The sequence below is a fragment of the Ochotona princeps genome, chromosome 5 (assembly GCF_030435755.1).
Source record: "Ochotona princeps isolate mOchPri1 chromosome 5, mOchPri1.hap1, whole genome shotgun sequence".
NCBI classification, from domain to species: domain Eukaryota; kingdom Metazoa; phylum Chordata; class Mammalia; order Lagomorpha; family Ochotonidae; genus Ochotona; species Ochotona princeps.
In genome coordinates, this window is record NC_080836.1 from 71517414 (window position 1) to 71534049 (window position 16636).

General features: G+C 40.6%; 1 protein-coding gene across 1 annotated transcript in view; it reads right to left on the reverse strand.

The window, feature by feature from the left end:
- The window catches only part of DNAH7 (dynein axonemal heavy chain 7), a 253007-nt gene that overhangs the window by 18940 nt on the left and 217431 nt on the right, over nucleotides 1–16636 (reverse strand). The window contains exons 57-59 of the mRNA XM_058664751.1: nucleotides 15462–15662; nucleotides 11462–11623; nucleotides 3022–3207 (exon numbers count right to left, since the gene is read on the reverse strand). Of these exons, the coding sequence (XP_058520734.1) occupies nucleotides 3022–3207; nucleotides 11462–11623; nucleotides 15462–15662 (549 nt within the window). The remainder of the gene's footprint in view (nucleotides 1–3021; nucleotides 3208–11461; nucleotides 11624–15461; nucleotides 15663–16636) is intronic.

The window sequence follows — 16636 nt, forward strand, 5'->3', positions numbered from 1 at the left end:
GATATCTCTTTCTGTCTTTCCTTGTCTCGCTCTCTCTCTTGCTGTGAATGCCCTTCTCTCTAACTATACCTTTCAAAATAAAAAATAAACAAACATTGAAAAAATTAATTAATTAGAAAGGGAAATACAGATAGAGAATGGAAGAATGTAGAAGGGGGGAGAGAAAAACAGATTGTGTGTGTATGACAGAGAGAGAGAGAGAGAGAGAGAGAAAGCGAGAGAGAGAGACAGAGACAGAGCTCTTCTCTGCCAATACCCTCCCCAAGTGCCCCAACAGCTGAGGCTGCGCTAGGCTAGGAGCCAGGACTGCAGTCCAGGACTCGCACGTTAGTGGCAGAAATCCAAGTTCTAAGCCCTCACTGTTGCCTCCCTGGATCTGCAAGCAAGAGCTGGAGTTAGGAGCCACAGGCAATCAAAAACATGCACTCTCATGTGGGACATGATCAACTTTTTTAAGATGTTTATTTTTTATTAAAAAGGCAAATTTACAGAGAGAAGGAGAAATAGAGAGAAAGAGCTTCCATCCACTGATTCACTCCTGAAATGACACTTCAGCTGTAACAGCCAGTGCTGAACTGGTACAAAGCTAGGAGACAGGAGATTCTTCCAGGTCTCCCATGTGGGTCAAGGGATCCAAGCACTGGGGCCCTCCTCTCCTGCTTTCCTGGGCCATTAGCAGAGAGTTGGATGAGAAGAATAGCTCGGACACAAATCTGTACCTATGTATGATCCTGCTGCTTGCCAAGGGAGGACTAGCCAATTGAGCCATCATGTGCCCCATGGAGCAGGCTAAATGCTCCCCCATGCCAGTCATTCAACCTTAAGGAGTCTGTTGTCTCATTTGTAAAATGATACATTAATGAGATCAGTGCTAATTTGGCACTTATAGTGAGTAACTACTTGTAATTGAATTGCAAATAATGATGAAATAAATGTTAATGTTATATTTTAGAAATCATTTTATGTATGTTTTCAGCTTAACTGGAGAAAATACTCTGTTTTCCTTAAAAGACTGGATACATGAGAACTCCAGGTCATTAAGGAAGCATCTGCAGGAGATAATATTTCTAATACTCTTCACATTATTCTTGGGCCCATCTAATGATGTTCTACATGACTGAAGAAAGCACAGATCAATGTTAACAAGAAACAAAAGCTAGGCAGAAATCATTATTTTAAATGAACTAATTTATTTTTCCCATGATACATTTTTCACAAACATACTGTGTGAGGAGTCAGACCGGATAGTAGGCGATTGGGATTTCCTGGGTCCCCAAGTCATTTTTCTCAAATATAAAAATGGCGTTTTCTCCTCCAAGTCTCAACTTCACCAGAGCACCTTTCTCCCAAGAGACAAGGGCGTAATTAACATGTCAAAACACTTTCACTCAAGAAACACCTTTCACTCAAGAAAAAGGGGAACTTATCAGTTCCCCACCTAAAGCGCCTGCCCAATCCCATCTCCCGGCCACTGCTAAGGGGGTAGTGTCTGACTGGTCCTTTTATCATTAGAAAGGGACTGAGGAAGTTAACTGATAAACCTTTAGGAGCTTTTTGTCACAGAACCAGGTACGATGGAAACCAGGATTTTTCCTTTGTTTATGGAGAAACTCCTTTGAAATGAAGTTTTGTTTTTTTAAAAAGATTTATTTATTTTTATTGGAAAGGCAGATATGTAGAGAGAGGAGGAGAGAGAAGAAGATCCTCCCAAGTGACCACAATGGCCAGAGCTGCACCAATCTGAAGCCAAGAGCTCCTCAGGGTCTCCCACGTGGGTGCAGGGTCCCAAGATCTTGTGCCGTCTTCAACTGCCTTCCCAGGGCACAAGCAGGGAGCTGGACGGGAAACAGGGCTGCCAGGATTAGAACTGGTACCCATATGGGATCCTGGCGCGTTCAAGGCGAGGACTTCAGCTGCTAGGCTACCAGGTGGAGCCCCGAAGTAAAGTTTTAAAAGGCACTATTGCCACCATTAACTTTGTTTTTTCTTCCTTCCTCCTAATGTTATGGGGTGCAGCCAGTGATAGCCAGCGCCCATTGACAGTGGGCAAATGAAATGTGGCTGTGTCCCCTACCCTCTGTCCTGAAGGTGAGTCCTAACAGCAATGGAATGTTAATTCCATCTTCAACCACTCCCCCCACCATTTAGGTATTCGCTCCTGCCCACCTGTGACTCACCTATCATCTGAAAGGGGACGGTATTGCATTGCTGTGTAACCACGCCCCTCACAAGCTCCTTTAAAAGGCCTGTGAAGCAGGGGCTCGCTCTCTTTCTGGGCAGGTGTTTCTGTTACTCTGGCACCTCGACTCTTGGCTGACCCAGGACAGGTAGCTCCCTGAGCATGGTCCCTGTGTACTGCTTAGATGGGACAATACGTATAGCAATATTATTTCTGGTTTGTGTACTATCAGGAGTTCCAGGAGAGGTGAGAACTAGCAGTAGCGTAATGTGGGCAGAGAAGCCAAGGAACAGGGAATGTCTGCAGTATGTGTGTCCAAACTGTTATTTGTGGCATGTCTCTTAGGATAACTTATATTGTTGGGGAAGCTGGGACATAGGTCTTCAGCTTAACAGATGAACTTAGGGGTAATGACCATTTGTTCCTCTTGGGATTACGTTTGGTTGGATTATGATTGGTTGGATTGCTATATGGACTTGTGATCTGCTATTTCTAGTGTGCTCTGTCATCACCAAGCTTGGTTAATAAAGACTCCTTAATAAAACTTTAGACATGTCTGGTGTGATTTTGCTTGCATCCCATAACACTACCACTGGCAGGAGGCCTCGGGTTTTTCCTGCCTTGGAGCCCCCTCCTGTCATTAAGGCAAGCAGGAACTCTTTCTTTCCTAAATAAGTCATACTTTGCAAGCTAGAGTGTGTCCACAGGAACATTTTTCTTTCATGTGAGACAAGAATTGAGGCTGCTGCCACATCTTGCATCAAGAAGCCCTACAACCATACCATCATGACCAGAGAAGTTGCATTTTTATTGCTTTTGGCTTACCAAGAGGGCATACTTACATCACCAGCAGGAGGGACAAAGTAGATGCCACTCGAATCAAACTTATACTCTGGATTTTTAACCAATTCTTGGTTGAAGAATTTGTTTAGAATGCTGCGCAATGTGCGCCGGTCCCAGTCATCAGTCACCCTGCCTCCGTAATTGCATTCACCAGTCATGTATCGCAAAGCATCATAAGGCAGTTCCTAAAATTGGAGATCAAGAAACTTGACTAGGCACATTATCAACAATCATGCTTCCTGTTGGTTTCCCATGTTCACTAAACATTTTACAAAATGTTTCCCTGAACAGAATTTCCTTTTAGATATGTCCCTGTTAATTGTTGCAATTTTCGCTAGGGTCTTTATTTTGCGGTTTTTCATTTCATTCAATCAAGTACTGAGAAGACAGCTAGTTAACTTGTTTATTATTCAATCAATATTACGTAAGCACCTACTATGTGCCAAATTCAAATAAGTTAAACTCACTTGCCATCCTGTGTTTGCTGTCCAGCAGCAATGGACTTGCTGCATAGAGCTGATAATCATACATGCATGGACTACCATGATGGTTAGATAACCAGAGTTTATTAACAGCATCAGACTTTTAAAGAGCTGTAGTCACCTACGCATCAGGGAGGGGGTCTGAGGCATATACATTTCAACAGCAAGAGACAGTCTTCTTTCCTTGGTCAGCTAGTTCCAGGTTCCCAGCCTGGGGCAGGCAGCACCTCTCTTTGTGGACTAGGGAATTTCCTGTCTATCCATTTCCATATTAACTGCTCCTAATAGCTCTGGCACCACACTGCAAAAGATTTCTAATTCCTTCCAACAATCCTGGAAAATCTGGCACTAATTTTTGCAAAAATAATTCCAATATAACTTCGATACACAATACCCAATATAATTCAAAATAATCACTCTTTCCTTAAAATAAACTTTAAGCATGTTTAAAAGCAATGTATTTTTGATTTCTGAAGCTTATTTGTTTTGCAGGGAGAAGGAGAGAGAGAACTCCTATTTAGACATTCTTTGAAAATACTTTTTGAGTGGCTGGGCTTTGGCTTAGTGGTTAAAGCTGCCACCTGAGATGCTGGCATCTCATGTGAGTGATGTTTAAAGTCCCAGCTACTCCACTTCTGACCCTGCTACCTGTTAGTGAGCCTGGAAAAGCAGAGGAGGATGGCCCAAGTGTTTGGGGTTCTGTACCCATGTGGCAGACCTGCAGGAAGCTCCTGGCTCTGGCTGATGCAGCCATTTGGGAAGCAAATTAGTGGATGGAAGACCCCCCCCCCCAGCTCTTCCCAACTCTCTCCATAAAACTCTCCCTTTCAAATAAATGTCATCTTTTGAAAAACAAAATAGTATTTTAATAGTTGTTGCCTAATATGGAGTACTTAAGATTCTTCCAAGTTTTAAAAATACTATGTTCTATTAAGCACATATATCTTAAAATGTCTTAATAATTCTTTCTTCTAGATTCTTAAAAATAAAACCACTGTTTCCGACTGTAAGGAGTCAATTTAAAAAAGCAATATATGAATATTTAGCTGTAAAACCTTTTGACATCTATGCTTTTTGGTCAGTATACATTTCTGTGAAATTTTTGAAGATCCTACATATAGCAACAGTCGAAAATATTTGATGCTAATATATAGCAATCTTTAACTTGAGTGTTTTTCTGTCACTTTTGTGCGTTACTTGCTCTTCTTACTTTGAAGGATTTCTTTAGTGGAAATCACAGTACTAGAGAGGATCATGTAGTAGAAAGTAAGAGGGAAATTAATGAGTTAGGGGATGAAAATTATGAAATTCATTATGTGGTAGAACTGGAATGTAAGGTTGTGAGTTTAGCAGAATGTATGTCATTGACCAAGACCTTGTGGAGAAACAAAATCAAGAAGGAGCACTCTAAACCACGTATGTTCTTCCTACTACAAATGTTTGATCAGATGCACACACCTTTTCGGTCTGTCTCATCAACAGGCTACTATTATATAAAAAATGGACTATCACAAGAAAACTCTGGTGCTAATTAGATATTCAGTATATATAACTAGGAAAACACTCAGGTGAGCTTATCTGTCAGAAGGCTTCATGACATAGATGTAGATGAGATTTGGAGGGAGAGTTTTTGATTTAGCTGTCAAGGATTAAATTTGGCTGCTATATTCCTGAGGGTTTATAGGAAAATTGCCAACCTGTGTTTCTTAGCAGTACGATCAGGACCAGGGTCAACCACATTGGGGAATGTTTTATTCTTCAGGCTAGAAGAGACATGTAAGCTGACAGAAGACACAGAAACAGTGACAGCCTGCTGCTTGGACTGTTTCTGTTAAGAAAGGCCATGGGCAGGAAGAGTGCAGAAAGAATAGGGGTCAGTGCTAACAACTGGTATTCAAATGGTTCTATGCAAAGTTCTTCAGTTTAATATTGTTAATTATCAAAGTAAGGGGAAAAATAACAGAATCCTATATATCAACAAAGTGGCTAAAACAAAGACCTTTACATACTTTGAAAGGTGCTTACTACATATGTAGAGTGACAATTTTTAGTTTCCAGTAGTCTAGAGGTAACACCAACTGTTAAATTTGCAAGAGCTAACTGGAACCTGTTCCCATAGGTGTGGTCAGTGTGCCCGGGTGTCTAAGGGATAGAATCACAGAGACAATGGGCAGAATCATAAAAAACCCCAAGAAGAATCACCTTCTGTTCTTATAGGCACTCACCTATAACCATAAGAATTCTCAGTACAGGTGTGGACAAAAGATGCAGCCAAAGTAGCACACAGAAATGTGCAAAGGAAAGACAAATTTGGCTTCTAAGTCGATTATTCAAGAAAAAGTCTCAAGGGCCCGGCGGCGTGGCCTAGCGGCTAAAGTCCTCGCCTTGAAAGCCCCGGGATCCCATATGGGCGCCGGTTCTAATCCCGGCAGCTCCACTTCCCATCCAGCTCCCTGCCTGTGGCCTGGGAAAGCAGTTGAGGACGGCCCAATGCTTTGGGACACTGCATCCGCGTGGGAGACCCGGAAGAGGTTCCAGGTTCCCGGCATCGGATCGGTGCGCATCGGCCCGTTGCGGCTCACTTGGGGAGTGAATCATCGGACGGAAGATCTTCCTCTCTGTCTCTCCTCTGTGTATATCTGGCTGTAATAAAATGAATAAATCTTTAAAAAAAAAAAAAAAAGAAAAAGTCTCAAAAATAGATAAGTATTGAATACAGAAAAAGGCAATCAGAACAGTAGGAAAATATACTAAAGCAGATATGTGAAGAGCAAGCAGGTTATAGCAACACAGCTCTAGGTGTGAGACAGAAGTAATAGAGGAAGATATGACACAGTTGGAGAAAACAAAAATAATCATCATCAATGACGAGCTTGGGAGCTTGGGGGTTGAGTGGGTAGTGGTTCTGTTTAGCTTGATGTAGGCAGAGAATGGAACATAGGGAATGATAGCATTTAATAATTCTAAAAAAATAATCAGTTCTCATTTTACTTCTTTTTCCTGGCTATCTGTTCACCCACTGCTATTCACCTACTACTACATGATAGTGCTCCCTGTCTGTATTAGTGAATGGAATCACTATCAATCAATACCAGAAAACTAACATAAACCAAGACTTCTTCCCCATTCATATTTCATTTAATATCTAAGACAGTTCAATCCTTTACACTACACACTGTGCTTTTCTATGTTTCCCATCCCAACTCAAATCCCTTAATTTAAACTTTTAAGATCATGCAGATTTTCTCCTATGTTTTCTTTTAGAAATTTGTAGTTCTAGGCTTTGAATTAAACTCTGGAATTATTTTTGAGTTAATTTTCATGAAGAGTATAAATTTTGTATCTATATTCACCTTTCTGAATAAAAACATTCAATTGTTCTAGAACCACCTGTTGAAATAACCGGTTTTTTTGTTACTAATATTTATTGATTATAGTTGTTCCTTAGTTAAATGTCAATAATCATATTTTGTGGGGGCAGTTTTTGAGTTCTGTATTCTATTCTACTGAACGATGGGTCTGGATTTTTTTGAACCAATACCATATTGTTTTAATCACCAAAACGTTAATGGCAAATTTTGAACTAGTGTAGTGTCAAATTTACAACATTTTTCTTTTTTAATATTATGTTAGTTATTATAGTCTGTCTGTTTTTATGAACTTTAGAATCAGTGTGGTGACATCTACAAAATAACTTGATTGGGATGGCAGTGATTCTAAGCTGGGAAGAATTGACCTTCACACTACTGCATCTCTCTGTCCGTGAACATGGGCTATCTTGATTTATTTATTCCTTAATTTCTTTCATCAGAGAAGCACACTTTTACTCATATAGCTATTGTACACATTAGATAATATATAATTATTTCATTTTGGGGGAAAACTAATACAAATTTTATTGTGTATTTTTAGTTTAAATTCCATTGCTGATTTATGGGAAAGCCATTAACCATGTATCATACAAGTATAATTAGTTAAGAAATCACATGTTAGGTGTAAGATTTTTTGAGCTGATTATTTCAGATTTTTGTAATTAGAAAACCATGTCATCTGTAGATAAGAGGTAATTTCTTTCTTCCTAATCAATATTCCTTTCATTTTCTTTTTTAAAAAATTGTATTAGTAGGACTTTGAGAACAATAGTGAAAGTAAATGTTGGTGGATCCGTCTTTACTTTTTATTTTTTTCTGTTCCAGCTTCTCATTATTTAAATGTGATGATAACTGTAACTGTAACTCTATGTCTAGGCATAGAGGCAGAGGAAAAGAGGGTGGTAGAGGGGCAGAGAAACGGAGATGGAGACATCAAGAGGGAGAGTCTCCCATCTGCTGCTTCATTCCCCCAAAGGTGTCACAGCAGCTGGTACTGGCTGGGCTGAAGTGAGAAGCCCAGGACTCTCTCTGAGTCTGTCACACGGGTTGTAGCAGGCCAAGCATTTGGATCATCCTCTGCTGCTTTCCCAGGAGTTTTATCAGAGAGCAGGATCAGAAGCAGAGCGGTTGCAACTTCACATTGACGCTCATATGAGATTCTTCCATCAGTAGCCCCAGATGCTGGGATTTGTCAAATACTTTTCCTACATTTATTGATTATGGGTCAAGTGATTTTTTTTTCTTTAGCCCACTGATGTGATGGATTACATTCACTGGCTCTTGAGTCTTGACCAAGTCATGAACTAACACATACTTTTAACTGATTCTTTAGTAGAACTATAATAATTTTTTGCCTACAATAATTTAAATTTAGAAAAATTGATAAATGGAAAAAATCTCATGCTTTTCAACTTTTTCATACTGAAAAATATGCTTATTTTTGCTAAAATATTTCCTTGAACTTTGTAACACTGCTTTTTTTGTTGTGTACTGCTACTACTTTTTTAGATGAATGTTACTAGAGGAAAGAAACATTACATTTATAATTCTTTTGAATGTTTTGCCAAATTTATAAGCTGCAAAGCTTAAAAAAAAAAAAAACCTCTTTGATTCTTCTTATATACAGCAAGAACTCACAATGAAACTCAGGACCTCAAATAAGGGATTCTTCGTGTAACTGTAGATCTAACATTTCAGCTCTCAAAATTTGGTTAATCCCTAATGTTGTTTTTATAGAAAAATAATTCAATGTTTTCCTAATTGCGAGTGTTTTAAAAATAAATGTAATGCATGAAAGCTTTTTAAAATCCAAAGTTTTTTGTATGGTTGTTCGGTTTTTTTTTGAAAGGGAGAAAGAAACAAACTATATACATATTGGTTCATTCCTCCAGTGTCTGCAACAGCACAGGCAGCCCAGGTGAAAACCAGGATCCTGGGATTCAGGTCAGGCCTTCCTGATGTTAGGAAGGTACATAAACACTTGAGCCATCACCTGCTGCCTCGAAGGGTGCTTAATAGCAGGAAGCTGGACTTGGGAGCAGAGCTGGACTTGAACCAGGGCACTCCAACTTGGGATGTGGGTGCCCCAAGTGGTGACATTACCATTGTGCCAAACGCCCACTCTCCAAAACAGTGTCTGATGCTCTGATGATGAAAGGAGTTAAAGATTTCCAAATCATTTTGAACAAAGTTCTGCCAAAATGCAGGAAGACTCACTTTACAAAAAGCCCCATGCCCTTTTAGGCACTTGGATTGATTTCAAATCATTCCTCACAGGAGCACATGTGCTAAAAAAAATCCAACTGGAAAAAAATGTAGTGATAAGGGAAAAGGTCAGTTAAAACTCTGCCTGAGGGGGGGATCCCAGAGTGGAGCAGGGGGACAGGAGGAGGCTTGTATCCCAACCCTGAAGACTCCCAGAGCCTCACCAAGGACTATCAGTATGAGCACCAAGGACTACATCCCTACTGCCAAGGAGATCACAGGGGAAATGGAGTGCCTTCAGAGAACAAGAACTCTGAGGTCACCCACCCCCATTTGGACCTACAATGTGGGATGGAAGAAGCCCAATTCCTGCCTTGCAGGATCCAGGGTCATCGGACCGACAACCAGGATCCCTGAGCAGTCCGCAGAAACAGAAGAACAGTAAACTTCCTTCAGAACTAGGGAGAGGAGCTTCCTCTGGCCCTTGCCTGCTTCCAACTTTGGGTCCCCACCCTCTTTCGTAAGGACCATCAGGATCGCTCCAGAAACCCCTCATAACAAACAAACAAATGAACAAACAAACTAGAATAGACAGAGAACAACTAGGAAAGCTTAGAAACAGACAGGAAGCGGTCAGCCGGGATGCACTTATAACTCACTGGGTGGGACACAAAGATCAGTTACTCCTCTCTGGGGTGATAAAGATTTCTCTGCACACCCCTCCCAAAAACGTTCACCTAAACTGTTGACATATGTCCTGTTAAAGTTATAGAGTTAGACTACCCGAAAAACAACCAGGTTCAGCAAAATCATGCTTCAATGCTATAAAATGCTAAATACGGGCCCGGCGGCGTGGCCTAGCGGCTAAAGTCCTCGCCTTGAAAGCCCCGGGATCCCATATGAGAGCCGGTTCTAATCCCGGCAGCTCCACTTCCCATCCAACTCCCTGCTTGTAGCCTGGGAAAGCAGTTGAGGATGGCCCAATGCATTGGGACACTGCACCCGCGTGGGAGACCTGGAGGATGTTCCTGGTTCCCGGCATCGGATCGGCGTGCACTGGCCCATTGCGGCTCACTTGGGGAGTGAATCATCGGACGGAAGATCTTCCTCTCTGTCTCTCCTCCTCTTTGTATATCTGGCTGTAATAAAAATGAATAAATCTTAAAAAAAATGCTAAATACTAACATTAAAATAGACAAGAGACAGCTGAATAGCAATCTATAGCCATTTTAAGGTATATAGAACATGGTTGAATATAAACCAAAATTGAAATCTCTATGAGGAAGTCACAGGTTGTGGTTGAGAACCTGCATTTCCCTAGTAACATATTGGTTAATCAATACCATGTCAATTAATGCCATAATGTCGTAAATGGTTGTAAATATTATGTTGGGTTTTTTACCTGATTGGGATGATACTCTGCTGGTTCTACCTTCAGACCAGAGATGGTCTCACCAAGAAGCCATTGAACTTACCAGGACAATAAGATGTTGGACTTTATGATTGGTCAAAACCTCCAATGAAAGAATCTCAACTGAATTTGAACTATGGAAATGCAACAAGGTGGAGCAATCCACCATTGGGGGGGGGGGAGGGTTTGGGGAGGGGCAGGGGGGGATCCCAGTGCATAAAAAAACGTGTCACATAATGCAATGAAATTAATAAAATAAAATAAAATTTAAAAAAAGGTTCAGAAATAATGATACTTTGAAAAACAGCAAAAAACAAAACAACACAAAACAAAAAAAACAACTCTACCTGAGACATCGGTGTCTCACAGACCTGATTCTTCGAGTCTCAGCAATTCAGCTCCCTTCCAACAAACCTGGAAAACTCAGGGGAAGGCGGCCCAAGTGGCTGGGTCCCTGCATCCTCATGGATCCCTGGATGTAGCTACGTGCTTCAGCCTGGCAGGTCCCTGCCATTTAGTCATTTGGGGCGTGAGCCAGAAGACAGAGCTTTCTCTTTCTCTCCCTCTTTCTTTCCCATCTCTAATTCTAAAATAAATCTTTCAAAAGAACAAAAGGTATTACTCTTTTGCATGAGCAAGCATGCCTGTGAGTGAATGTGTGTGTGTGTGTGTGTGTGTGTGTGTGTGTGTGTGTATGTGTAAAATAGAATGAGATATACTGCATAGTACATTAGTTTTTTTGGCTTAAAATTAGGTTATTTGTCAAAAAACTGATAAAATTTAGTTTCCTGATGGGGAAACTGATTTCCTGACTATACAACATAGTAATTAAGTACTACTTAATAAACCTTTGAGAATTATAGTGCCGTTTGTTTTGTAGGAGTGGAAACTGTTCAGAGGTCTCTGTTTACTATACAAATACATGATAAAGAGCAAAATAGGTAATGCCTTGCTGGGATTTTTACAGTACCTCATATTGGTTCAGAAACATGTGGAGTTGCTGTACACTGATTCTTAGATCTGTCTCATTGAACTCGTAAGGAATATTCCATCCCAAGGGTCCAAATTTCCTTCTTTCTTGTACCAAAGCATGAAAGAAGCAGAGACCATAAAGTAACTTCTTGAATTCATCCTGTAATAAGAAAAAGTGATTACATATCATAATTTTCTTCCTGTTACATTTTACTTACCATGTTTCAAAGTGAAAGCAATTAAAATTAGTGTTGTAAATAAACAGAGATACATTCATCTCATGGTATGATTGAAACAGAATGAAACACACTTCTACAGGCTCCTCAGGTAAAAATGCACCCGTCTACATGTTCACTTGGCATGATCAGGTGCCTACATCTACCAGGTTCTTAGAAAGTACCAAAAGGCCATTTAATCTAATGTGACATTACAGGGTTTTTGAGGTTCTGACTGAAGCATCACTGGAAGGCAAGCTTTCAATGTGTGGGCCTAGATTATAATGGAGATATTTCCAAGGAGATACTTCAAGCCAAGCAGACAGCTCCAAAACCCACAGAGAAGAGAGGAGATACTCAAAACAGAGTTTGAGGAGCCTTTGCGAATTAGAAGCTGCTGTAGTGTGAGCTTCCTTCATCTCTAAGGGAGAAACCCATCTGGAGTTCACCTTCACATTTCTGGTTCGTAAAAAGAAGCTAATGGACCTACTCCAAGAGTTGATACATTTCCTGTAGCTGGACAGGGTGGAAGGGTGCAAAACTTGTACCTGAAAGAGCCCGATAGCCACAGAGCAGAGGACTAGGAGAAGGAAATCTTTCTCTCACCTTCTCTGACAACAAGCCAACCTGCTGGGATGTTCAAGGAACAGATGGGGAGCTCGGCTGAGTGGGGGGAGGCAGAAGTCATTTTGAAAATGCCTTGGTTAGGAAGGCTTCTGCCACGCAGCAAGAAAACCCTAGCACGAGGAAGCAACGAATGCAGCAGCCATGGAGAAGACAGCAGCAGTCTTCCTAAGGAGAGGCACTGCCAAGAAGAGAGAGGTCTGGCGGGGGAGCCTAAGGAGAATTGGGGGAGCAGAGAAAGGAAAAGTCCAAGAGTCAGCTTGAAACTACTCCCAGGTACAGACAGCTCCATGTGATACCAGCCACAAAGAAGAATTTCTGCTCCTCCTGGCCTTCTTTCCATGTGTGCTCAGAACTGAGGGGTCAGCATCACTCAGCATCCATCAAGTATGGGAAGAGTTTAAACAAGACATGAGAACTTTATTCTCTTCCCCTGACTGCATTAAGTTCACTGATTATAGGTCTTGGCTGAGAAACTGAGAAGTTGAAGACTAAAGTGAATAAATGTTGAAGTAATGATGAATACGTTTTATGTTTTCTAACTTCTGAATCAAGGCTGGTTTTGCCATTCAAAAAGACATTTTAGGACATTTTAGCTAGAAAAGTCATGGGAATGCCGCCAAGTTTTTCCCAAGAGTGGGGAATGGTCTCCCTCCTGGAATAAACTTGAAAGAGTGAGTGGGAATCAAAAGAACAGTGGCATAAACTCAACGACAAAAATGGGAAGTAAAATGATGGCCTAGTTCTGGAACTGTTCTGATTGTTAATTTATTAGAGAAATGAATCACTAAATACATTGACTGATGTTTTGAAAGCCAGGTTTCTCACTGCAGAAGAGACACACAAAGAAGGCATGAGGAACAGCAGGGAAGAAACCAGGGGGAGGTAAGCTGAAGTTGGAAGTGTGTTATGAATGTATACTCACACATACACTGTCTACATGGCTGTGTGTATGTGCTTACATTTCCAAGTTTTCTCCATTGAAAGGGTCAAGAAGCAAATACTTAGATCTCCACTGGAAGGAAATAGGGTTTTTCAGAAAAACTGGCTGCATGAATTATCTTATGCCAAAGAAGTAAGAAATGCTGAAATTAATGATACCAGAATGTTTAAAAGATGGAAACTGTAACAAGTGCAGAGGAAACAGGTCAAAGAGATTTCTATTCTGGATCAAACTGAGCATCCAAAGACTTGAATATAGTATGACTTGTAAATCACTGGGGAAAACCCCCAGCATCTCCTGGTTTCTAACAACAGATAACCTAATCAGGGGAAAGAAAGAGTTGTTATTTACTGGAAACCAAGTATCAAATGTGAAGAGTGCTGAACTTGGCAAAGAATCCTTTTGTAATCACCATAAAAATTAACTGGTACAAGTAAGGCCCATCAAAGGACAATACAAATATGGACAAGGAGTAGTTTATTTACAGGGTTCTCAAATATCTGTATGTTTTGATTATGTATTATTTTGACTGAGAAGGAGTAGAAATATAATCATGAGAAAACACTAAACAAATCCAAAATGTGTCGTGTTTTGTTTCAAAAAGGGAGAGAGATGAATTCAATCCTTCAGAGATTTCGGTGCCATAGAGCCAAGGCAGGAGTAGGGAAACACTACAGGCTAAAAGAGGCAACAAAGACATAGCAACAAATGCAATACCAAACCCTAGCCCAAGTGGGTCCTGCACAAGGAAGACACCCGATGGACATTACTACAACAACTGGCAACACAGGCCCACAAATGGCAGATTACATATGACTGACTATCCATGCTAAACTCACTGAAAGTAGCAACTCACCTGAAATAAGATAATGTCCCTATTCTCAGTGAATGTCGACCAAAGTATTTATTTATAAACTATCATGTATGTAGTGTGTGCATACATATGCATATATGCATATATATATATATATATATATATATATATATATATATATATATATATATATATATATAGAGAGAGAGAGAGAGAGAGAGAGAGAGAGAGAGAGACCCAGAAAGAACACACAAGGGATAAAACAAATAGAATAACATATCAATAGGAGGTGTAGAGGAAAAAGATACAGGACCTTGCTGGTTTTAAATTCTCAACTTCTCTGAATTTTAAATTTCTAAGCGACAATACAAACCAGAAATACCACGATGTGTGCTGCTTTGACTTTTAGTGAGATTTTGGTTAAGGATCAGACTGCTTTATAAATGTCTGAACTACTAACATATGTGACAACTAATGGGGAGACTTTCTCCTGATAAAGAAGAAAGGGGGGTTTGAGTCAACTTTTGCAAAGGGCTGTATCTAGTTTTCAATACACAGATTTGCCCTTGCCACCTGTTTGAGAGTAACCTACTCTTTCTTGGCCTCACTGATGCAAGAGCTAGGTAATACAGCACATTTTAGAACCACAGGATGAGGCTTAGCTTAATTTTAAATATGGGCACTTTTCTTTACTGCCTAAGCTTTCGTTTAATGAAAGCACTTCTTTATTTTTAATGTTTTCTTTTGATGTGCACTTAAAACATTTTCAGACATCAAGGGTGTGAGCTGTTTAATAACAAACTTACTAAGGTTCATAACCCCTCTTAAAAGCAAACTCTTCCATTTTTAATTATGGTAAAACACTGTGAAACATTTTTAGGTCACAGACATTCACACACAGAATTCTAATCATGAAAGCAGTGGGGGTTTTCCCTGCTTGCCCGGTGACGCTGAGAAAGACCCTTATGAGTCCCATCAATCAAGACGGGAAATCATTTGGGCTCTCATTATGGTTATATGGAGGAAATATTTTCAGGTTTTAATTTAGAGATATGGTTCCAACTAGCAAAGGGCTCAGTTAATATCGTGAAACAAGATTCTCCAACCTTGCAGATTTGTGCCAAGAATGGCTTACAGCTGACTTTCTAAATAGAAAGCTACATTATTAATGATACCCCATAAGATCTCAGCTGAGCAGGAATGAGGCTGGTGGTGAAATTAAAATAAAATATTAATAAAATTGACTTCAGCACAGTCAATAATCAGTAATCAAAACCAACTGCACTGCAGTGCAGGAGGCCCATTTAATTTGTAGTTCTACACCATTCACACATCCATGATCACCAGGGGCCACTTGAACTGCTTTACAGGGCTGAGGTAACAAGACTCAGCCATTACTAACAGGCTTTTTGCAGCTGCCAAAGAACTCCGGGTCAGAGATCGGGTCCATGAGGTAGGATCGGATGATATTAGCCCGTAAGCCCTTCGGGGCTTCGTTGGTCATCTTCACACCATTCTGCAGAACTGACACAGGGAAATTTGGAGATGGGTAACTTGTCAGCCAGAGTCGGAAGTCTGGGTGTGTTGATTCCGGGCTTAACTCCTGTAAGACAGTGGGTCAGAGAGCAAAAGTAAGTAACATCCACAAGAAAATAAATCTCATCATCATATATACAATGAATGGGCTGCAACGGGGAGGAAGCACTTGCACAAAATGAAAATGGAATTGCTGCAATTTTCAGTAAAAGCCTTAAAATACGGATTCTTGCCCTAAAACAACATGCTTCATGGAGACAGCACAGAGTGCTGGCTTTCTCCTTTATCAAATTAATTCACAGGACTATAACATTTACAAAGATGTTATATAATTCAGAGTTGGCCAGCATCAAGATTAAGACATTGATGTCACAATGATGTTGCTGGAGCATTTCAGAGATAATGATCTGCCCCAAAGCTAGATTCATTCCTCCTTCTTCAGCTTAGTATCGAGAATAAGTAATACACTCAAGTAAATAAGTACTAAATTAGGAGATGGCATTGTAGCATAGTGACTAAAACCACTACCTGCAAGGGTGACATCCCATACAGGTGCCAGTTCATGTCCTGGCTGCCCCACTTGCAATTCATCTTCCTGCCACAGGCCTGAGACGAGGAGCAGAAATGGCCCGAGTATTTGGATCCCTGCTACCAACAAGGGAGGTCTAAATGAAGCTCCTGCCTCCTGGCTTTGACTTAGCCCGACACAGACCAGAAACCAGGAACTTCTTCTGGTTCTACATCCTGGGTAACAGAAGCCCAGGTACTTGGGGCAGGTTCTGTTGTTTCCCAGGCCATTAGTATAGAGCTGGATTGGAAGTAAAGCAACTGGGACTTGAATGAGTGTCTGCATCACAAGTGGGGGCCTTATTTGCTATGCCACAACCCCAGCTGAAAGAAAGAGAGATTGGGGGAGACAGAGGAGGATGTCATACATAAGTATCTTAAAGGATGAGGACCACTGGTATATTTCACTGGTGCAGTCTGAATTCTATACATCTGTCTAAGGGATAGTCAGGGTTAGACTGTGGAGAGTATTAG